Raw genomic sequence first — 23,992 nt, 5'->3', positions numbered from 1 at the left:
CTCACCAGTGAAAATAACTCGCAGATAAAATAATCTTAACTCCTTGGTCATGGAACACAGTTGAGAAGACAGCTGATTAACTTCAGTCCTGGGCCGTTCAGTATGTTTCATGACTCTGCAGTAGTTTCTGCCTTATCTCCATAATGGCTCAGCTGTCAAAGGCAGTGATTTATAGGGAGGGATGTACACTAGGACCAGGAACAGGCTCCTCGAGTCTGCTCCAGCGTAACTGATCTGATTGTAACTTCAAGTCCACATTTCCCCCTTTTACCCCCTTGTTTAATAAGAATCTAGCTTCCAACATCTTTTCAGGGCAAGAACTTCCAAAGACTCCATGTTCTGAGGGAAACAACTTCTCTTTACTTCTGTCTAAAATGGTCTTAAAAAGTGACCATTTGTCCTAGATTCTCCCATCTTAATAAGCATCCTTTCCCCATTCACCCTGTCAGCACCCCTCACCACCTTTATATGTTTCAATCAAGTAATTCTGACCCAGCAGACCACAGTAGATGCAAATCCTTACCTGTCCGATCTGTACACCACACAACCCATCCATTCCAGTTATCAGACTGGTAAACTTCAGTCTCCAGTACACTTTTCAGCCTTCCTTAAATAAGGTGACCAAATTTGGTACACAGTATTCCAAATGCAATCTCAACAATATCCTGTACAACTGAATCCTAAGTTTCCTACATCTTTCAATTCCCCTCACAATAAACAATAGCATTCTGTTAGCTTTCATCATTACTTGCTGTACCTGAATTCCAGGCAAGTACTGGGGTACTCAGATCTTTCTGCATTCAGAGCTCTGCAATCCATCACCGTTTAGATCATATGCCTTTTTTTATGCTTCCTGCCAAATGGACAGTTTTGTATCATTATGCTCTATTTGTCACAGTTTGGCCAACTCTCTCAATCCGTCTATATCCCTTTGTAGTCTCCTGTCCTCTTCTCACTTCATTTTGCACTTAACTTCGTGTCATGGACGTGTGAGAGAGATGCACGATGGGTATTCAATTTGCTGTCAGTCGTGATCTCAAATGGCGCCTGAGCTGACACAATGCTAAGTGAGTTGGGACAGAGGGGAAGCTGTCAGCAGCTCGCTAGAATGCTGTGGCTGAGGGGACAGACACCATACGCTCCTCAAAAGCCTGTGAACTCTGTGATTACACCAACACTATGGGTACGTGGAGAGTTGGTGATGGTGAAAAGGACACCGATAATGTGGAAACTAGATTCCTTCCGGGGAAGACAGACTTAGCAACAAGATCTAATAAGATACATCTTTTGGTGGGTTTGTAGCACCGAAACACTGTCTTCATTAGCTGTCTTGGCAGACTGCCTGTTATTAGTGGAGGGCACATGACAGTCTGTGCACGGTTAAGTCACTAAGGTCCTTTATTAGTTGTCCTGGCTGAGTGCCTGTGGATGTTGTTTCCTTTAGGATGCTAATTAAGGAAACAATCATTTCTCTGATGGGAAGCTGCTGTTGCAGAATCGAAAGTTCAGACAGTGCTTTAGACTTGCCATCTATTGTGATGGATTAAACCGGTGGAGTTATTACAGGAAGCTGTTCCTTCAGAATGTTGTGTTCACTCCTCGCTGTGGGATCATTTCCCATCTCATAGTTAGTTTATTGAACTCCATTTGCTCGACAGTCCAACAGGAAGGGGCAAGCACTTCCTAAAGACTGACAGCCATTGGTATCCTAAATGCTTCTCCCTGCCCCCAAAAGAAAAAACACGCACAAGAAGAATTAGTCACCTTGTGTTGTTTATGTTTTTCTGATGAAAAGCCAAGTGCAAGTCAATCAGGCAGGGTAGTGAAGCACCCCAGGTCTCCAGTTCAATACTCTGCTCACTCCTGAGCAACCAGTTTGGGCCAGAGGGGAAATCCTTGCTACCTGTAACCTGTAGGAACCCTGTCAGTGTGAATCAGATAGTGGGTGTCCTCCAAGTGCGGGAGAGTGCACTGACCATGGCTAATACCAGGGGGCATGCCTTTAAGGTGGGGAAGTTCAGAGGAGATGTGAGGGGCACGTGTTTAAACACACAGAGTCCGAGGAGTCTTGATCGTGCTGCCAGGTTTGGTGGTGGAGGCAGATAAGATAGGGGTGCTTAAGGGACTTGTAGATAAGCACATGAGCATACAAGGAATGGAGAGATATGGATTAAGGGCAGGCAGAAGGAATTAGTTTAATTTAGCGTCATGTTCGGCACAATGTCATATGCTGAAGGACCCATTCCTGTGCTGTACTGTTCTATGTTCTAACCAGTAAATTTTAGTGAGGACCCCTTTCCATTGTTCCGATTTTAATATTTTTTTCTTCCACCTTGCTCTGTCACAAACTCTCAGAACTGTCCCCACACAGGAGGTCATTCAGCCTGCATTGTCCGAATGTCTGATATGTCTAATGCAACTCCCCTGCCTTCTTGATTAGATTCGATTCCCTGCAGTGTGGAAACAGGCCCTTCGGCCCAACCACTTCACACCGACCCGCCGAAGACGAACCCACCCAGACCCACTTCCCTCTGACTAATGCACCTATCACAATGGGAAATTTAGCATGGCCAATTCGCTTGATCTGTACATCTTTGGACTGTGGAAGGAAACCGGAGCACGCAGACACAGGGAGAATGTGCAAATTTTGAGACAGTCGCCCAAAATTGGAATCGAACCTGGGACCCTGGTGCTCTGAGGCAGCAGTGCTAACCACTGAGCCACTGTGCTGCTCTGTAGCCTTTCGCATTCTTCCTTTTCAGATTCCCTTTCAATATTCAATTGACCTTGCACTACATGCTTAGGCAGCGTGTTCAGGATCCGAACAGCTCACTGCATGGGCTTGTGTTTATGCCTTCCTGCACCTCTCCCATCTGAACCCAACTTGATGCATGTAACTTGGTCAACAGAAACAGTCTAAGCTGAATCCTGATATCCCAAGACAAGTGAAGGTGGTGTGGGACAGGATGCTGGACTTTCCCTGGTCCAGCAGTGTAGCCGGTAATAATGACAGTTCCACTGTCTGAGAGCACACAACACACCTTAAAATTACTGATCACCCTGGTCCCCTCCCAGTAGTAAATGTAACACATGTTAAGCAGGGGAAAACATATCCTGTACAATTTAATCTATGTTGAATGATCTTAATTCTTGAATAGTTTGAATGGATTTCTGAATTCTTGCACTTGATCGTTGTTTTGAAGTTTTTAAAATTTGTTTATGGATCATCACTGGCAGGGAGAAAGTGAGGACTGCAGATGCTGGAGATCAGAGTCAAGAGTGTGGTGCTGGAAAAGCACAGCAGGTCAGACAGCATCTGAGAAGCAGGAGAATTGACATTTCGGGCATAAGCCCTTGATCAGGAAAACATTGGTTCTCCTGCTCCTCGGATGCTGCCTGACCTGTGCTTTTCCAGCACCACACTCTCAACTCATCACTGGCTAGGCCAGCATTTACTGTACTTTAGTCCTACAGCAATGTGATTGACTCTTGAGTCATGTGTAACCAGGCCAGGTAAGGACGGCAGATAATAGGCAGCCAGATAGTGGTGACGTGATTGCCATCACGTTATTCCAGATATTGTAAATTGAATTCAAATGTCACCACCTGCTATGATGGGATTTACGCCCGTCTCTCCAGAACATTAGCCTGGATTATTAATGACATTTACGCCACCACCTCCTTGTTGCTGTTATGTTTCTCACAGTTGGTATCTGCTGAAGGCTCACAGCCAGAACCAGCACCTCACCCAGTTAGCACAATGCCAGATGTACCTCCTCCAATCGAACGAACAGGTGGAATTGGAGACTCGAGACCTCCTTCTTTCCAGTGAGTAAACTCGCCGATTTATTAACAGTGCCACTGAGACAGAATACAAACGTCAACATTGGATGCGGGAATCTGAGAACTAAACTTTATATATGTTGCCGATAAAGCGACACGCTGTCAAAGTTTTTATCGTTCTTTCATCAGGCAGATGGGAACAGCAAATTAAACTGCAGGTGATCAGCGGGTCAATTGTTGGCAAGTTAACTCTGGTCAAGTCATTGCTATGGAAAACGCAGCAGGGAATTATTGCTTGTTCAATTCTTGCTTCATGATTTAATTAAATGCTTTTGTTTCAGTCAGAAAGCTACAATGCCTGGATATGTTCCTTTCCTCCTGCAGCGAGTCATTCCTGATTATAATAAATGTTATTAGTTTCTAACAAAGTCACATTGCTGGCCAGACAGGAAATCTTAAAAACTGTAGATCTTTAAATTTTAAAGTGTAATTCTTAGCATACTCGGGATTAATAGGTGAGTGCTGTCAAATCGCAGAGTGATAAGTAACATTAGTCTTTTTACTCTGAGGTTTGCAAGCGTCGGCTATGTGAGTGCAGTTAATATTGTGTTCAATATGTTCCGTGTCAGTTGTGGAAAATTATTCAAGTGCCTTGCTTTGATAAGTTTTAATTAATATGTAAACCATATCGATAGTATTTGGTATGTCTTTGACAGTCTAAGGGTGTGTAAGATGATGATGTGTGACTCAGTTGATTCCCTTCTCGGCAATCATTCCTAACGTGTTGAGGTTTGTGTTGTTTTTTTCTGATTTATTTTAGCTGCAATTTCTTGTTCTTGTGTGATTTTTTTTTTTTCCCCCCTGAAGCGGTGTGAATGCTTTCTTCAATTTCTTGCAGTGCAAACGTGACTGGGAGTCGGGAGAATTTGGATAACGAGACCGAGACGGAATCGGTGGTGTTGTCCCGGAGAGAGAAGCCCCGACGGAGGGAGAGTATGGAACATGGTGTGTGTAAAGGCCTGGGACAGGGTTTACAGGAGGGCATCTAACAGCAGACTGTAACCTGCGTTGGCAGACAGAAATCTGTTGTCCACACGAACATCCAAATCTGGAGCAGCGGCGGTTCAGAATTTTGAAGTTTCTGAAAATGTCTGGTGCAGCTCTGCACTCGAGTGTTGTCAGAGCTGTCTGGGAAAGTTATAGTGGCTCCCTCTCAGTTGGGTGGTGATTGAATAAATTGCACCGTTCATTAGGGTATGTTATTTTCCCCTAGGTTATTGTTTTTAGTTTGAAAAGGAGGAAAGCACTCACTCCCCCAGTGCTCTTGATCTCCGAAGTGTGCAGTAAGATCTCTGTGTGTTCAGAGCAAGCTTGCAGGTGGTTGTTGTGGAGGTTTTACAGCGACGTGTTCTGCTCCCCACAGGTCCCAGAGTTAATGGACACCCAAAAATGGAGCGGCATCTTGCTGGTTACGAGAGCTCGTCCACACTCCTGAGCAGCGAGCTAGAAACTACCAGCTTCTGTGACTCGGATGAGGATGATGCAGCCAGCAGGTACTGCTTACGGATGCAGCAACTGTTTCCCTGCCTCTGCTTCACAAAATAAATTGTGTGGGCTAGGTTAGCATTTATTACCCATCCTGGTTACAGTCAAGAGTCAATTACAGTGCTATTTTTTTAAACCAGCAGTGGTTGCCATTAGATTAGATTAGATTCCCTATGTTGTGGAAACAGGCCCTTCAGCCCAACAAGTCCACAACGACCCTCCGAAGAGTAACCCACCCAGACCCAATCCCCTACATTTATCCCTGACTAATGCACCTAACACTACGGGCAATTTAGCATGGTCAATTCACCGTACCTGCACATCTTTGGACTGTGGGAAAAAACTGGAGCACCTGGAGGAAACCCATGCAGACAAAGGGAGAATGTGCAAACTCCACACAGGCAGCTGTCCGAGGTGGAAATTGAACCCAGGTCCCTGGCGCTGTGAGGCAGTAATGCTGTCAGTTCTTTATACTATTATACTAGCTCCTTATACTATTATTTTCTAAATTGAATTCCGATTTCAACATCTGTCATTGTGGGATTGAAACTCGAGTCCTCAGTTCATGAGACTGGATTTCTGGGTTACCCGTCCCCTGGTATTATCGCTGTGCCTCCCTGACTTGCCTGTCTTTCCTCTCCTCACTTGTACTTCCTGATCTTCACGTCCGTCCTGCTTTGCATCCTCACCCAAGTTTACGCATATCACCATCTCCTGAACTTCCTCATTCCCGGATCGCAAAGGAATGAAGCTCTCTGGCTCTCTCAACTTTTCCCATCTACCTACAGTTTAGGGGCTGTCAAAGTTCAAGCTGACTGTCAGTTTAAAAAAAAATGAAAGAACTGCAGATGCTGTAAATCAGAAACTAAAACAGACGCTCTGGAACTGGAAAAATTCAACAGGTCTGGCAGCATCTGTGGAGAGTGAAAGGGGAGGGGTCGCCAGACTGGAAACGTTAACTCTGATTTCTCTCCACAGATTAGATTAGATTCCCTACAGTGCGGAAACAGGCCCTTCGGCCCGACAAGTCCACACCGACCCTCCAAAGACTAACCCACCCAGACCCATTCACCAACTCCCTACTAATGCACCGAACACTATGGGCAATTTAGCATGACCAATTCACCTAAACTGCACATCTTTGGACTGTGGGAGGAAACCCACGCAGACAGAGGGAGAATGTGCAAACTCCACACAGACAGTCACCCGAGGCTGGAATCGAACTCGGGTCCCTGGCGCTGCGAGGCAACAGTGCTAACCACTGAGCCACTGTCTGGCAGGTCTGCTGAGCATCACTGTAATAAGCTACACTTGCCTTATCTCTTCCTCTGTTATAAAGCACAGAACAGTACGGCAGTGGAATGGACCTTTTGCCCCATGATGTTGTGCCAAACATGATGCTAAATGAAACTAATCTCTTCTGCTTACCCATGGTCCATATCCCTCCATTCCTTGCTAATTCATGTGCTTACCTAATAGTCTCTTAAACACCCCGAATGTATCTGCCTCCGTCACTTGTTGCAGGCACCCCCCACTCTCAATTAAAAAAAAACTTGCCGCCTCACATCTCCTTTGAATTTTCTCCCCCTCACCATGCCCTCTAGCACTGGACTTTTCAACTCTGCGAGAAAGATTCTGAACGTCAACCCTATGTATGCCTCTCATCATTTTATGAACTTATATCAGGTCTCCCCTCCGCCTCTCCCGCTCCAGGAAAAAAAACAACCCTAGTTTGTCCAGCCTTTCCTAACAGCTCAGACCCTCTAATCCAGGCCTTGTTCTCGGCCCTGATATTCTCTCTCAGTGGCTCCCGTTCTGCTTGCTCTCCTGGTGAACCTGGCTGAGTCCACCTAATCTGCGAGCTGAGGACTGGGTGGTTCATGGCTGTTGGGGAATCGGAATGTGATCTGATTGAATGGTGATCTAGGTTCAACCACCAACTCCTCCTCCAATTTCTTATGTCCTTGTGTTTTTGTTCCTGAAAGACTAAGAAGTCTGCGTTTGGAATACTACGTGCAATTCTGGTTTCTCCGTTATGGCAAGGATGTTGTGAAACTTGAAAGGGTTCAGAAAACATGTACAAGGATGTTGCCAGGGTTGGAGAGTTTGAGCTACAGGGAGAGGCTGAACAGGCTGGGGCTGTTTTCCCTGGAGCGTCGGAGGCTGAGGGGTAACCTTATAGAGGTTTACAAAATCATGAGGAGCATGGATAGGGTCACGAGCCAATGTTTTCTCCCCAGTATAGGGGAGTCTAAAACTAGAGGGGCATTGATTTAAGATGAGAGGGGAAAGATTTAAAAGGGTCCTAAGGGGTAACCTTTTCACACAGAGGGTGGTGCGTGTATGGAATGAGCTGCCAGAGGGAAGTGGTGGAGGCTGGTACAATTACAGCATTAAGAGACATCAGGGTGGGTATATGAATAGGAAGGGTTTTGAGGGATATGGACCAAATGCTGGCAAATGGGCTTAGGTTAGTTTAGAATATGTGGTCAGCATGGGCGAGTTGGACTGAAGGGTCTGTTTCCATGCTGTATGTCTCTATGACTCTGAGACCTCTCTCTGACTGTTGTGATCTTCCATGAGGCAGTGGGGAGTGAGAGCGCCTGGTGGAGAGATATCTTGGCAGGTTAGTTCGGTTTTGATTTACCTGTTTGTTTACTCCCCTCTCTAGATTCAGCAGCTCCACTGAACAGAGCACCAACTCGCGGATCCTGAAACGTCACCGGCGCAGACGGAAACAGAGGCCCCCGCGACTCGAACGTGTAAGAGCACAGTCACTCCCTGAGCCCCCTGTATGCACAGCTTTTGTCTTTGTTTTTGTTCTGAATCACCAAAGCTAAGTATAAGCGAGGGAGAGGGTTTCAAGCCTCCTCCTCCTCCTGTGCTGCCTCCCCCCAGTCCATAACAGCCCCTTTTAACATCCCGAGATTTTACCTGTGCTCGTTCCCCAACTCCTGAAATCTGATTCCATTGCTGTGTGTGAAGGGGTGCTTCTGGAAACATCCTGCTCAGAGAGAGAGCTATCCAAAAAGGCTAACAGCTGTCTGCCTTTCTCCCTTTCAGCTTTGCAAACCTTTAACAGTCTGTGTCTGACTTTGCTTTTCTGTTTCTAATCCCACGCAGGCCTCCTCGTTTAGCAGCGTCACTGATTCGACAATGTCCCTGAACATCATCACAGTCACGTTGAACATGGGTAAGGGAGTAACCGCAATCTGGAAAGCTGTAGCTGCTGCTAGGGTGTGTCTAAAGCTGGAAGCAGGAGCAGGAGTAGACCATTCGGCCCATCGAACCTGCTTCACCATTCGGTACAATCATGGATGATCTAAGCTCTCAACCAGGCTTGCCCACCTTCACCCCTGATCCCACGATTCCCTGATAAACCAGAAGTATGTCTATCCCAGCTTAAATACCTCCCCCTGCAGCACTTTTGGGGAGAATTATTGCAAAGATTCACAGCCTCTTTAAACTATTTCCAATCTCAGTCCCAAATGGTCAGCCCTTTATACCTGGACTGTGCCCTTGCCCTCTGTGTCTCAACACCAGCCCCAGGTTTTAGATTCCCCAATCAGTGTTATGATCTCGGCATGTACCTTGACCGTCTGCCTCAGAACCTTCAATGAGATCACCTCTGATTCCAAACTCCAGGGCGCACCAGCCTACGTCTCTTGTCCAAGGGACCAATCTAGTCAATCTTCATTGTATTGCGTCTAAAAAAACAAACCTGGGGCACCAGAACTACACAGTGTTCCAGATGTGCTTGGTGCCAAAGTTCCTTTGCAGTGTGAGTTGACTCTTCCTAGTTGAAACACAGAAATTTCAGTGAGGGAGTGGGGCCATTTGGTTTCAGTGTGGAGGTTGGGAGATGTTTGTTCGCCAAGGATCTGGCAGCACTTGTGTGCAAAGTCTAGGCTGGCATTCCCACTGTGAATACTGTGTTGTTGAAGGTGCAGTTTGTTGGATGGTGTCAAACCAAGACTCCCTCGGATGTGTGGCATCCTTTGTTATTAGCTGAAGGAAGTACGGGAGATTTCACCCGGTGTCCTGGTCGATATCTGCCCCTCAACCAAGTAGCTGAAGCACCCAACCTCATAGTGCTGTTTGTGGGAGCTGTCTGTGTGCAAATCAAGTGCTGCGTTACCCATAGTGCAACAGTGACTGCACTTCGCAAAGTTACAGTGGAATAACATCCTGAGGTCAGGAGCAGAGTTCTAGAAATACAGACTTTTCCTTTCTCTCCAAAAACAAAAACCTCCAAATCCTACAAAGAAGTAAATGGAACAGTTGCAACCTCATTTGGTTTGATCCGATCCACCATCAAAAGTAAAAGTACAGATTCTGCTTTCTTCAACTCTAGAGAAGTACAACTTTCTGGGTATCAGTATTGTTGGCCAGAGTAATGAGCGAGGGGACGGAGGGATCTACATTGGATCAATAATGAAAGGTGGAGCAGTGGCTGCAGACGGGAGGATCGAACCTGGTGACATGCTGTTACAGGTGAGTACAAACAACCCCTCAAACCTTGTAAACTGAAACTCAGTTCCTCTGGAATGGCAAAGTGGCCATTCCAGAGTCTGCAGAGGTGGAGTAAATGTGAGACTAGGGATAGCAGTATGTAGTTAAATGCTGTTAGATTCTCCGCAATCACCTGATGAAGGAGCAGTGTGCTCTGACAGCTAGTGCTTCCAAATAAACCTGTTGGACTATAACCTGGTGTTGTGTGATTTCTAATTTTGTACACCCCAGTCCAACACCGGTGTCTCCAAATCTTAAATGCTGTTGACATCTAACTGGAGTAGAGTTTCACCGGCATTGGGACTGCTGTTCCCAGCCGATCACTGTCAACATTCGTAGTTGTCCCTTATCTTCCAGCACGGGATTAGCAATTAGCTGCGCGAGCTGTTTTGTTTCACCTTTCCCACTAGCCAGGAAACAGTGTCCGTGCGCAGTCGACCAGCACCGCACCAGATGGGAGATCAGAAAGAGGTCACTTTCACATAGTGCTCTTGACCAACTGAGCAAATTCTCCGATTTGAGACTAAATGTTCTTGTGTCCCTTCCGACAATGATGGGTGTTGTTGGCTGGGTCCAGCACTTTGTCACCCATCCTTAACTGGATTGAGAAGGTGGGAATGAATGTGAACGAATTGTTGCAGTGTGTCGTGCAGCTTTCTGGAAAGGAGTTCCGAGATTTTGACCGAGTGATAGAGGAGAAGCAGCGATACGTCGTCCTGACTTGAAACTGTATGACTTGAAAGGGTAGTGTTCCCATGCATCCTCTGCCCTTGTATGTCTAGGTGTTAGAGCTCACAGCTATGGAAGGTGCCACCTGAAGAGCCTTGGAATGCCACTGCTATGAATCTCTCAGCAGATACTGCTGTGACTGTCAGCAGTGATGGAGATGAATGTTGAAGGTGCTGGTGGATGGGGTGCTAGTCATACTTTGTACTAGATGGTGTTGAGCTTCTCGAGCGTTATCACAGCTGTACCATCCAGGCAAGTGGGCAGGATTCCATCACACTGTGTCTTGTGAATGGTGGACCTTCTTTAGAAAGTTGGGGAGTGTGTAACTCACTGCAGAGTTTTCAGCTTCCCACGTGTTTCTGTATTGTCAGTGTTTGCTTGATTGGCCAGTTGTATTCCTTACATTGGCAGTGGAGGATTCAGCCATGTCAGTGCTGTTGAAAGTCAGGGTATTGTAGTGAAGAGTCAGTACCTGGTTGCGACAGGTGTGTGACCTTTATGGCGGCTGTAGCGTGGTTATTTTCACTCGTGTCTTCTGCATCACTCACTCCCACCTACTTCTGTCCCCTTCAGGTGAACGACATCAACTTTGAGAACATGAGCAATGACGATGCTGTGCGGGTTTTGAGAGAGATAGTTCACAAGCCCGGGTAAGTGGGAATGCCGTCTAATGCTGGCAACACATCTCTTGTCCTGAGTTGGCCACATCTTCAGATACAGACCGTGATGATTATTGCTTGCTTGCCTTGCAGAAGGTGCACTGTGGATATCCCAGATGGTAGAGAGGCCAAAAGGGCTATCCCAGCTTGTATTCTGTTGTGTTGAAGATTAAGGGATGCCTGAAAGGATTCAAGGCCCGCTAGGGCAAATAGAGGGAAACTGTTTCTCCTGGGGGAGCAAGTGTTGAACATCATCTAAAGGTAAAGGCAGTGCAGTACTGATATCAGGAAGCACTCCTTCAAACAACAGGGAGTGGACTTTTGGAGCTCGACCACAAGAAAGCTGATGACACTGGAAGTCAGTTAGAAATTTGAAAGCAAAGGTGTTGATGAGTTTGAGTACTGTGTATACTCGTGTATAGGCCGAATTTTTAAGACTATTTTTAGAGGTTCAGTTTAGAGGGTCGATAATACATGGGCACAAGTTTTGAGGAGCTGAAATTCATGCTGCAGTTCGAAATACTGTATTATTAGCCAAAGTCGATTTGATCGCTCAACTAGTCCCAGGTAGAGAAGAAAAATACAATGAATTACAGTAAAGGTAATTACTGGATAAAAGCAAGAGACCACTATGAGAATTTAACATGTTAAAGATTCATTGTAATCCTGCAAAATCACATTGTTCCACATCATCATGGCCTGGTATAATGGCACACCTAAAATGAAACATTTATTCTGAGCGTGTAGGTGTCTTGAACTTCCCCACCGAATCCTTCCGTTTCCCTCCCATTTACTCTCATATATTATGAATCTTCCTGCAAAATCACATTGTTCCACATCATCATGGCCTGGTATAATGGCACACCTAAAATGAAACATTTATTAAATTCTGAGCGTGTAAGTTTCTTGAACTTCCCCACCAAATCCTTCCGTTTCCCTCCCATTTACTCTCATATATTATGAATCTCAACAACATAAACAAATTGGTCAAAGAATTAAAGATATGCCGGTATGTAGCAAATATATCTCACTTTTATTCAGATATAATGGCACAATTAAAATGATTAACGTTTTAACTATATTAATGTTTGGATGTACAGTGAACAAGATGTGATAAGAACAGATAGACTTAGTGCCGGTCTGAATGAATGAATCAAAACATGCTGTAGTAAACCGAGTGGGCTAAGTAGGGTAATGAATGAATAGAGAAGCAATATAGTAAACAAACCAATGAGGAGAGTAACCGGTATAAGTGAATGAATGCGATTTTGTTTAAATGGATTCATGGGAATATGCAGTTTCCTTTGTAAGAGGAATAATGCAATATAGTGGGGTCGACTTACACACGAGGTATATGGAAAATACAAGATTTGTTTGGACAGAAATCAGGGGTCGGCTTATCCATGAGATTGACCTATGCACACGTATATACGGTATTAAATGGATGAAAAGTGGGTGGATGGAGTTAAAATGCAAAGCAGCTGCCATGTCATTAAATGGTGCTGGATGCTTGAGGGGTTGAATGGCCTTGCCTGCTTGTTGTTAAACTGAACACCGTCTCTCACCCAGGGTCAGCGCAACGTGGAAAGGGTGAGTAATCAGCGAGCGCAGTGTTGTATGATTAGATTAGATTCCCTACAGTATGGAAACAGGCCCTTCGGCCCAACAAGTCCACACTGTCTGAAGAGTAACCCACCCAGACCCATTCCCCATATTTCCCCCTGACCAATGCACCTATCACTATGGGCAGTTTCCCATGGCCAATCCACCCTAACCTGCACATCTTTGGACTGTGGGAGGAAACCGGAGCACCCGGAGGAAACCCACGCAGACACAGGGAGAACGTGCAAACTCCACGCAGCCAGTCACCCGAGGTGGGAATTGAACCCAGGTTCCTGGTGCTGTAAGGCAACAGTGCTAACCACCATGTCACCCCTAATATAATTAAAAGAAAGAGTGTGCAAACTCCAGCCTGGGAGTTTTGATACAGGGACCCATTCTCTGCAAACAAGAGAAATATGTTCAATTTTTTGTCCTTTTCAATACTGTCGGAGCTTGGATAGTTCTCCATGGCCAATGCCTCTTGCAACAAGTATCCTTCCCTCCTGTGGTGTAAATGGTTGTAACTGTCTGAAATTTGGATTTCTGATGGGTATGAGATAAAAAGCATTGACAACATGTTGCTCTTTCCAGCGCTATTCCAGTTCTGTACTCCTTCTTTTGGTTTTAGTTGCAGGAGACTTGCTGCAAGCTTTTGAAATTCTGTTAGGATTGGAAGACACTCAGGAATCTGGGTATGTTGGGGGATCGGGCAAGGCTTGAACCAGGGACCGTCCATATAAGTATATCCATTAGGGCGTTTAAGAGACTGGAGAATGGTGAGAATGAGGAACTTGAGGTAAATGGAATTGATATGTTTCAGGGAGGGGTAAGCTGGATAGACACTGGTGCAGAGAAAAGAGTGGAAGGATACACTGATAGGGTGAGATGGAAGCGGGAGGCTCATGTGGAGCAGAAACTTTGGCATGGAGTAGATGGGATTATGGCCTGGTTGTTCTCTGCAGGTCTGTGTAATACCTGAGGAAACTGCCAGTAGCAACCTCAGAACTGAGTGCCACTTGTGGCTTACAACATTATCTGTAAGTAACGCACTGAATTGAGAAAAAAAATCCCTTCTGGTTTTGTTGTGTTGGCTTCAATGTTTACTCTGGTTTTGAATGTGCTGAAGGTGAATCTTGTTGAAGGAGTGTGATGAGTGCAGGAGCGTTGCTATTCCTGTCCCAACCCCAGGTGCTTTATGATATATTGTCCCTCCTTTCAAAGCTACTTACTTGACTTTAATCTGCTTGTTTTCCTCTCTTTAAGGCCAATCATTTTAACAGTTGCCAAATGCTGGGACCCATCACCTCAGGGCTACTTCACTTTGCCCAGAAGTAAGTGTTGACATAATATTTCGCCGCACATATAGCAGTGTGTGCTGTGCTACTGAGATTGATGTTTATTGACGTCTGATGAGATGAGGTTTTCTAATGCTTCAAGTTGAAAGATTTTGGTGACTGTTTACAGTCCCTCATCAAATACTCCCAAGACAGGGACAGCGCCAGGTTAAATACAGCGTAAAGCTCCCTCTGCACTGTCCCCACCAAAGACTCCCAGGACAGGGACAGCACAGGGTTAGATACAGAGTGAAGCTCCCTCCACACTGTCCCTGTCAACCATTCCCAGAACAGGGACAACACAGGGTTAGGTACAGAGTAAAGCTCCCTCTACAGAGTCCCCCATCACACTGTTCCAGGACAGGAGCAGCATGGGGTTAGATACAGAATAAAACTCCCTCTGCAGAGTCCCCATCAAACCCTCCCAGGACAGGGACAGCACAGGGTTAGATACAGAGTAAAACTCCCTCTACACTGTCCCCCATCAAACCCTCCCAGGGAGGGACAGCATAGGGTTAGATACAGAGTAAAGCTCCGTCTACACTGTCTCCCATCACACTATTCTCGGACAGGGACAGCACGGTTAATTGGGCTGATTGGCCTCCTGCTATCCTGATTCGAGGTGATGACTGTCCTGGGAAGTGAAAGTGGAGAATTATGCTGAGGACAGAGCCTGGGACTATTGAGGACAAAGCAGGGTATGCCAATGTTTGAATCAATTGTCCCAAGCGGGTCCAGATGGAAAAGTGACCACTTGGACCACTGCCAAACTAGTGCCTTTGAGAACAATTTGAAGGAAAAGAAAAAGACAGGAATTTAATGGCTCAAGAATTGAAATGTGTTGCCATTTTGTCACACCTTGATCTGAGTGACCAGTATGATCCAATTTGTATCCTAGCTTCTATTTTCTTGTTGTCCTTTTGCGCACACTGATGCGATTCTCTGTTCCTCTTTCTGTAGATGAGCCAATCCGACCTATTGATCCTGCTGCCTGGGTGTCTCACTCTGTTGCGTTAACTGGTGCATATCCAGCTTATGGTGCTAGTTCATCCATGAGCACCATCACCTCAAGCAGCTCAATTACCGAAACTGAACGTAAGTGAATCCTTCCCAGTGGTTCCGCTATATCGGACAGGAGGCTTGAACTCTGAACGTAGCAATTGGGTTCATGTCTGTCTTGGGTCACTGGCATATAGCGCCTGTGAAACTTGCTAATAAATGGTGGCATTATTGCTTACTGCATGCCTTAGCCCCTGTGGAATGTCTCGTGCCGCTATGTTGGATCGTACTATGCATAGTCAGGCCCAGTGAACAAGCAGGAGTTGACTGTTCAAACCCCTTGAACCTGCTCTTCCTTTCAATGCATTTGTGCCTGATCTTGAGATTCAGCTCCACTCTCCTGACCGCTCCCCATTTTGGTTCCCAAAAATCTGTCGATAATAGCTGTAAATATATTCAACAATTGATCCACAACCCTCTGGGGTAGAGAATTCAAAAGATTCAGTCCCAGAAGATTGGCCAATTATCCTGAAAGTCTGCCTCCCACCCCCTGCCCGAGAAACAATCTCTCATTGTCTACCCTGTGTAACCCTTTCACAACCTTGAGTGTTACAATGAATCACCCCTCATTTTCCTAAACTCCTAGAGCATCATTGCAGTTTACTCAGCCTCTCATCATAAGGCAGTACGATTATCCTCTGGACAAATCCGGTGAATCTTTACTGTGCTGTAAATAAATGTTGAGTGAACTAGGTCTGCGTGTTCACAGACTGTCAAATGACCAGTATTTAAGGGCAGCACAGTGGCTCAGTGGTTAGAGCTGCTGCCAAACAGCACCAGGGAACCGGGTATGATTGTAACCTCTGGCGACTGTCTGTGTGGAGTTTGCACAATCTGCCCGTGTCTGCGCGGGTTTCATCCAGGTGCTTTGGTTCTCTCCCCACCCACACCCCCACCCCCACCACAGTCCAGAGGTGTTCAGGTTAGGGTGGATTGGCCATGGGAAATTGTCTAGGAGAAAGTGAGGACTGCAGGTCAGAGTCGAGAGTGTGGTACTGGAAAAGCACAGCAGGTCAGGCAGCTTCCGAGGAGTAGGAGAATCGATGTTTCTGGCAGGAGCCCTTCATTCCTGATGAAGGGCTCTTGCCTGAAAAGTTGATTCTCCTGCCCCTCGGATGCTGCCTGACCTGTTGTGCTTTTCCAGCACCACACTCTAGGCTCATGCTAAATTGTCCCATAGTGTCCAGAGATGTGTCGGCTAGGTGGATTAGCCATGAGAAATGCAGGGTTACAGGGATAGGATGGGTTTGGGTGGGTTGCTGTTCAGAGGATTGGTGTGGATTCGATGGGCTAAAAGACTTGCTTTCATGCTCTCGTTTCTCAGATTCTAAGCAGCTAAAACACTGCTGCTGTTACAGAGAAGTCACAAGCTTTCTCACGCTGGTTCCCATATAATAAACCTGTCAATAAGGGATCAGCATTCCTGAACTCAACAGAAAAGGTTTCTCCTCAAAAAATCCTCCTCCTCATTTCCATACGCGTAGCCAGCAGTGCTCGGAGTATTGTCTGAATTTTTCATTTATGTATTAGACTGCTGGTTCTGTCACACAAGATTGATTAACTTGATTACAAACTATTGATCCCGACATCAGTTCAGGGAATCAGTGTTCCATGAAGTGACTTTGTCCCTACCCAGTCCACCAGGATGATGACCACAAGTTGATTAAGTATTTTGGGACACGGTGGACAGAACTAAGTTTTTTAGAAGTTGTTTTTAAAGTGTCTTTGGTGACCACTGGACCAAAGGCGACTTAAGCGTTTATGAAGTCACTTTGGTGGTCGTTATTGTTATATAGGAAACACAGCAGCCACTTTGGGCACAGGGAGATCCCGCAAACCGCAGTGCGATCGTAACCAGATATAATGTGTGTCTGAATTTGTCAAATATTGTCCCAAAGATGCTGGGGAGAGCAGCCTGGTTCAATTTCAAAGTAACACTTCAAAACGTACCAGGCAGAGCAGGTGGGCCTTGATTTGAGGTCTTATTTTAACCCAGGCACTTCTGACAGTGCAGCACTCCCTGGGACTGAGCTGGGGGGGTCATCCTCGGTGTGGGATTTGAATCAAGGACTTTCTGAGGGCTGAGGGACTAGACTAGCTGCTGAGCCACGGCTGGCAGAGCGGTAGGCTGGAATAAAGGTTCACACCTCCAAATGTTCAGCTCCTGACCTTGATCATTCAGTGTGGTAACAGGAGTGAGCTTAACCCCATCTCCAGTTCATGAGCAGTTACCAGCGCCTGCCAGTCGTTTTATAAACCTCAGGATGAATAAATGGACAGAACAAAATTGTGTTAGTGTTGGTCTCTGTTTGGATCTGTGGCGATTCTTGTGCTGTAACAAATTTGCAAAATCTTTCTCCAGGTTTTGACGACTTTAACCTGTCCATCCACACGGATATGATGTCTGTTGCTAAGGCGATGGCTTCCCCAGAGTCTGGCCTTGAGGTTCGAGACAGGATGTGGTTGAAGATTACAATCCCCAATGCATTCTTAGGTGGGTTATTTCTTGGTCAGTCTTTTATCATCCAACACCGATAAGCACAGCAGTGGTGTTCACTGCAAATAGATACGGAGCACCTTTTTATTCATCAGGGTGTGAAAATGAATGAACATGTAACCGTAACATTTCAGTGGCATACAGGTCATTCACAGTCCAACTACATGAGGTTCCTGCTTGTCGAGGAGTGAGGTTATTTTGCTGTGTAACTACAAATGTACTAGCCCAGAGTTAAGGCTGCTTGTTATCTGTACATGGCCACAATTTATTCTGAAGTATACGCATTAATCATTGTGCAACTATATAGAGTCACTCTTCAACAGGTTAAGGAGGGTTGCTCACTGTGTGACTCTGTGCGTTGACCAATGTGCTTTAGTCCTCTCCGTCTCTTGGAGACGCCCGAACCAAGACCATCCATCTTTCTTGTTTGCGCTGTGCCCACAGCCTCGTTATTGTCGAAGCGATGGGACTGAATCTTGTGTTTCTGACGCGCAGGCTCCGACGTTGTGGACTGGCTGTACCACCACATCGAGGGCTTCCAGGATCGCAGGGAGGCGAGGAAGTACGCGAGTAACCTGCTGAAGGCTGGCTTCATCCGTCACACAGTCAACAAGATCACCTTTTCCGAGCAGTGTTACTACATCTTTGGGGATTTCAGTGGTTGTGAAAACTGTGAGTGTGTGTGTGTGCACGGAGCTGATCCCCTCCGTCTGACCTTGGGCAACAAGATTTCAAGGAGCTCATCTCAGCAAAGTCTTTACCCAATAATGGACTGCAGCTTTCCTGCTCCTTGGGCACATGGGGAATTTGTTCCGGCTGGTAGTGGCCTTGGAGTGGGTGCCTGTCAGACTTACTTGGGCTCAAACAGTTCACTTACAAAGACAGGGTTTCACTTACAAAGACAGGAAATTGTCCCATAGTGTCCAGGGATGTGCACGTTAGGGTGAATTGGCCATGGGAAATTGTCCCATAGTGTCCAGGGATGTGCACGTTAGGGTGAATTGGCCATGCTAAATTGTCGAGAAAGTGAGGACTGCAGATGCTGGAGATCAGAGCTGAAAATGTGTTGCTGGAAAAGCGCAGCAGGTCAGGCAGCATCCAGGGAACAGGAGAATTGACGTTTCGGGCATAAGCCCTTCTTCAGGTCTGAAAAAGTCAGAGTTAGAAGTATGTGACTGAGAACCGCGGGAATTCTGCGGGTGGGGGGGCGGGGGTGTTGGCCTGATTTTGTGTGTAGGTGACGATGAAGGAGGGAGGGAGGGAGGATGTCACAGCAGCTTGGAAGCTGTTGGGTGTTTCTGGAGGGGTGGAGCGTTCAGGAGGTGAGCTTGAGGCTAACATGAGAAAGGAATGGTTGCTCCCCAGCCTTGATGTGATGGTTGTTTTCCCCGTGTTGCTGATTCACCTGGACTTGTTGCATTGTGAAACCAAAACAGAAACTGCTGATGAATCTCGGCAACATTTGTGGAGAGGAGGCAGAGCGAACACTTCCGTCAGAACTCTGACAAAAAGTCACCAGACTTGCAATGTTAATTCTGCTTTCTCTCCACAGATGCTGCCAGGCCTGCTGAGTTACTCCAGCAGTTTCTGTTTCGGGTCTCCAGCATTTGGTTATATTCTCGCATGGTGAACTGGTTCATAGAACAGTGCAACACAGGAATGGGCCCTTTGGCTCACCATGTTGTGCTGAACATCATTATGTTGGGTAGGGTCGCACGATGGCTCTGTGGTTAGCACAGCTGCCTCACAGCACCAGGGTCCCAGGTTCGATTCCAGCCTCGGGTGACTGGCTGTGTGGAGTTTGCACATTCTCCCCGTGTCTGCGTGGGTTCCCTCCGGGTGCTCCGGTTTCCTTCCACAGTCCAAGGCTGTGCAGGTCAGGTGAATTGGCCAGGCTAAATTACCCAGTGTTAGGTGCTAGTCAGAGGGAAATGGGTCTGCGTGGGTTAGTCTTTGGAGGGTCGGTGTGGACTGGTTGGGCCGAAGGGTCTGTTGCCACACTGTAGGGAATCTAATCTAATCTAATCATGCCAAATTAAACTAATCCCTTCCACCTGCCCTTGGTCCATGAAACAATAAAACCGTTGCAGTTTATGGATGCAAGGATTACTTTGGGACATCTCGGTTAATTATCAGGAAGCAAGTGCATAACGTTCATGTTTCTTTCCAATGCAGATTTGGCCAATCTCTCCTTGAATGACAATGACGGTTCAAGTGGCGCCTCCGACCAGGACACGTTGACCCCACTCCCTCACCCGGGCACCACCCCGTGGCCGATAATGCATTCCTTCCAGTATCCCTACCCGCCTCCACATCCCTACTCCACACAGCCACCCAGTTACCACGAGCTAACTACCTACAGCTACGGGGGCGGAGGAAGTGCCGGCAGCCAGCACAGTGAAGGTGAGCGAGGGATTTGTGCAAGTCCGAGGCTGTTTGCGATGTTGTGCCTGGGTTGGGAGGTTTTGGCTGGATCATTGAAACAGAGTCACTTTGTGTCATAGAATAGGACAGCGCAGGTATGGGCCCTTCCGTCACCATGTGCTGAACACGGTGCCAAATCAAACTAATATCTTCTCTCTGCCCTTGGTTTGTGTCCCTCCAGTGCTTGCATATTCATGTGCTTATCTAATAATCCGTTTAACGCTCCTAACACATCTGCCAACACAACCATCCATGGCAGCTCAGTCCACACTCCGACCACACACTATGTAAAAAAAAAAGAACTTGCCCCTTACATCTTCTTTGAACTTTTCCCCTCTCATATTAGGCATTTGACCTCTGAGAAAAAGATTCTGACTGTCAAATTTATCTATAATTTTTAAAACCTCTGTTAAGTCTACCCTCTGCCTCTGCTGCTCCAGAGAAAGTAACCAGAGATTTTCTAGTGTCCCCTTATAGCTCATACCCTCTAATCCAGGCAGCATCCTGGTAAACCTCTTCTGCACCCTCTCCAAAGCCCCCACATCCTTCCTGTAATGTGGTGACCAGAATTGAACGTAATACACTGCGTGTGGCCTAATCAAAGTCTTACAAAACTGCAAGATGACATCCTGACTCTTGTATACAATACCCTGATAATAAAGGCAGGTACGCCATATGCCTCCTTTACCACTATCTACTTGGGTGGCCACTTTCAGGGGCCAAAGTGCAGTCATCTCCCAAAGTGCAGTCCTCACACTTACCGAGATTAAACTCCATCTGCCATTTCTCCACGCATATTTGCAACTGATCTCACTATATCCTTTGACAATCTTCTCTGCCAACCCCAACTCCACCTTTTTTTGTGTCAGCTACAAGCTTACTAACCCACCCATACATTTTCATCCAAGTCATTTACATGAATCACAGTTGTCCCTGTGATGAGTGGCTTGCTTGTCCATTTCAGAGGGTGGTTAAGGAACAACCACATTGCTGTGGGTCTAGAGTCACGTGTAAGCCTGACCAGGTAAGGATAGTGATGGTGTGGCCCATCGATAACTTATTCAAGGCTGTGTACCCACATTGGGAGGAGGCCATTTGACCCTTTGATCCTGCTCTGCTATTTGGCTGCTAGGACTGTGGCCTTGAGTTGACTTTCCTGTCTGTCTCCTCCCCCCCCCCCCCCCCCAATAATTCCTGACTACTTTGTTGATCAAACATCTGTGTCTCCAACCAGAAGGGACCTAAATTCATATGGAGTGACCTGCTCTCTGTCGGGAGGAAGGAATGTGAACAGGCAATGTGCCTGTTTTTCAGTTCAACAAAGGCTTATGGGGTACTAGTTCAGGGATGCGTGCTCCATGGCAAGATGTTAACCAATCAGAGTGTACTTGCCAACCAATCACGTGCAGTGTAAATTGTTGATCCTTTTGAAATTTGGCATTCTTGTATGTGTCCTGATGAGTGAAAGCTTGGATGCCATAGAGTTATATAGCACAAAAACAGACCCTTCAGTCCAACCAGTCCATTCCTACCATAATCCCAAACTAAACTAGTCCCACCTGCCTGCTCCTGACCCATGTACCTCCAAACCTTTCCTATTCATGTCCTTATCCAAATGTCTCTTAAATGATGTTACCGTACCCGCACCTACTACTTCCTCAGGAAGTACATTCCACACACGAGCTATCATTTCATTTATTTCATGAATTAATGTAAACCCCCCGTGGTGGGATTGAGCATGATTCCTTGTCCAGTAACATCGTCACTGTTCCTTAGAGCGCTGTGATTCCTTCCATTGCAGGAAGCCGGAGCAGTGGGTCCAACCGCAGCGAGAGCGAGAGGCGCACGGGCAAAGACAAAGACAGTAAAACGGTGGACTCCAAGTCGGGCAGTGGCAGCGAGTCGGAGTACTCCACCCGGAGCAGCGTGCGCCGTGATCACACCGGGAGTGAGCGCTCGGCTGCCAACAGTGAGCATAGCCACCGCAGCCACCACCACTCGGTCATGGGCAGCGTGCGCTCCCACCATTCTGTCCACCCCTACGGGCCACCGGGGGTCCCGCTGCAGTACAACCCCCTGATGGTGATGATGGTGCCCCAGCCGCCACCACCGTCATCTGCTGCCGTACCCCCCGGAGCGCCCCCAGTCCGCGACTTGGCCTCCGTGCCCCCTGAGCTCACTGCCAGCCGTCAGTCCTTTCACATGGCCATGGGAAATCCCAGCGAGTTCTTCGTGGACGTCATGTGACTCAGGCGGCGGAGCGACACTTCTCCAGTTCATTCTCTTTCTCTCTCTCTCTCTCTCTCACACACACACATCTCTCTCTCACATCTCTCTCTCTCTCTCATCTTCTCTCTCTCTCACACATTTTCTCTCTTCCCTTCTATGTCGCCGTATCAGTCTCAAAGAAGTGGCGGGGGGGGGTGAAGAATCTGGTGCTGACATTGTAAATAACGTCACTTTTCACACCCACGATCCTGAAACACTAATCAAGGAGGGCTGGCTACACAAGCAGCCGCTGACCCTCGACAACACAAGGCAGCCGTCACTGGAGCCGAAACCGAGACAAGTATTTCAAAACGAACTGCGTTTTTTTTAGTATAATTTAATTGAAGTACCAATTAACAAGTGCAATTCTAGTCTTTTATTTCTTGTTTTTTTTTATATATATATTATATACCAGGACGGAGTATTATCCTCCACTGTAATCACTACGTCCCTGATGGGTTTGTACCTGCAAACTCCAAAAAAAAATACAGTAACAATTTGAGCAACTGCGTGGCCACTGCCTACAAGCTGCCCGGGGCCTGACGTTTCGATATCACGACCTTGCGGAGTACTTGGTTGAGGGCCGTTCTGGCGGTCAGCCTTCCATTGCCGTGCAGTGTCATTTCAGGGACCAAGTGCAAAGCCTGGGCTTGTGTTTTCTTTTAAAAATTGTAGAATAAAGGTAACCCGGTTACCTTGTTGGAGTGTTTTCAGAAGGAACGTCCGTTGGTAATCCAGTTGTTAGCTCAGTATTGCAACGATTTTTGGAGTTTTTACAAAACATAAATAAACTTTACAGTCTTATGAATCTTTGCAGTAAAGCCGATTGTGTCTCACTGCCTTTTTCCATCCTGTTTTGCAGCCACTGTCTCAATATGATTGAAAGTAAGGAGCACTTTGAGCTCGGCCTGGCTTCTTTCTGAAGTTTCACCAGCAAGGAATTGCAGTATTTGTACTTAAACCTTCCTGAGTTGCCCCACGGGAGCAATATCAAAAAGAGCCTGATACTGAGCTGCCTGAGATAATAGGACAGGTGACTAGAAGCTCACTCAAAGAGGTAGGTCATAAAGAAGGAGGGAGAGAAGATGGGAGAGTTTAGGGAGGGAATCAGTTTTTATTCCAGGCAGCTGAAGGCACGGCCACCAATGGTGGAGCGACGGGAATCAAGGGATTCGCAATAGGTAGGAATTAGAGCAGCTCAGAGACGATGGATTTTAGGGGCTGGAGGAGATTACAGAATAGAGCGGGTTGTCAGAATGGAGGCAGTTACACAGAGATGGGGAGGTTAGAGACAGGGAGAGGCGTCTGGTTTGGAGGTTGAAGAGGTAAGGAAGAGTGAAGGGTTGAGAAGAGGCGATTGCAGGAACTGGAAGAGGTTATGGAGTCAGGGCGAGCTGACAGGAGCTGGAGGACAATACAGAAACAGTCGGGTTGGAGGGGACTGAAGAATTCTTCAGAGATGGGCAGCTGATTGGGACCAGACGAGGTGATGGTGTTAGAACACAGTTTAGGGAATTGGACAAAAGGGCAGAGTTACAGATTTTAGGCTCCGGGGAGGTTATAGGGAGGGGGTGTAGGGG

At 46.7% G+C, this 23,992-nt stretch overlaps 1 protein-coding gene across 1 annotated transcript in view; it reads left to right on the top strand.

The window, feature by feature from the left end:
* Window positions 1–23,220, top strand: part of dvl2 (dishevelled segment polarity protein 2) — a 46,423-nt gene extending 23,203 nt beyond the window's left edge. The window contains exons 3-15 of the mRNA XM_043683366.1: window positions 3,707–3,828; window positions 4,682–4,788; window positions 5,207–5,336; window positions 8,000–8,090; window positions 8,452–8,521; window positions 9,683–9,822; window positions 11,143–11,219; window positions 14,094–14,161; window positions 15,125–15,259; window positions 17,586–17,717; window positions 18,216–18,392; window positions 19,896–20,123; window positions 21,946–23,220. Of these exons, the coding sequence (XP_043539301.1) occupies window positions 3,707–3,828; window positions 4,682–4,788; window positions 5,207–5,336; window positions 8,000–8,090; window positions 8,452–8,521; window positions 9,683–9,822; window positions 11,143–11,219; window positions 14,094–14,161; window positions 15,125–15,259; window positions 17,586–17,717; window positions 18,216–18,392; window positions 19,896–20,123; window positions 21,946–22,391 (1,923 nt within the window). The 3' untranslated portion in view covers window positions 22,392–23,220. The remainder of the gene's footprint in view (window positions 1–3,706; window positions 3,829–4,681; window positions 4,789–5,206; window positions 5,337–7,999; window positions 8,091–8,451; window positions 8,522–9,682; window positions 9,823–11,142; window positions 11,220–14,093; window positions 14,162–15,124; window positions 15,260–17,585; window positions 17,718–18,215; window positions 18,393–19,895; window positions 20,124–21,945) is intronic.
* The last annotated feature ends 772 nt before the right edge of the window (window positions 23,221–23,992 follow it).

The sequence above is a fragment of the Chiloscyllium plagiosum genome, chromosome 48 (genome assembly GCF_004010195.1).
Source record: "Chiloscyllium plagiosum isolate BGI_BamShark_2017 chromosome 48, ASM401019v2, whole genome shotgun sequence".
Lineage (NCBI taxonomy): Eukaryota > Metazoa > Chordata > Chondrichthyes > Orectolobiformes > Hemiscylliidae > Chiloscyllium > Chiloscyllium plagiosum.
Note: the sequence above shows the minus strand (reverse complement) of the source record. Positions and strands in the feature narration are given on the sequence as shown.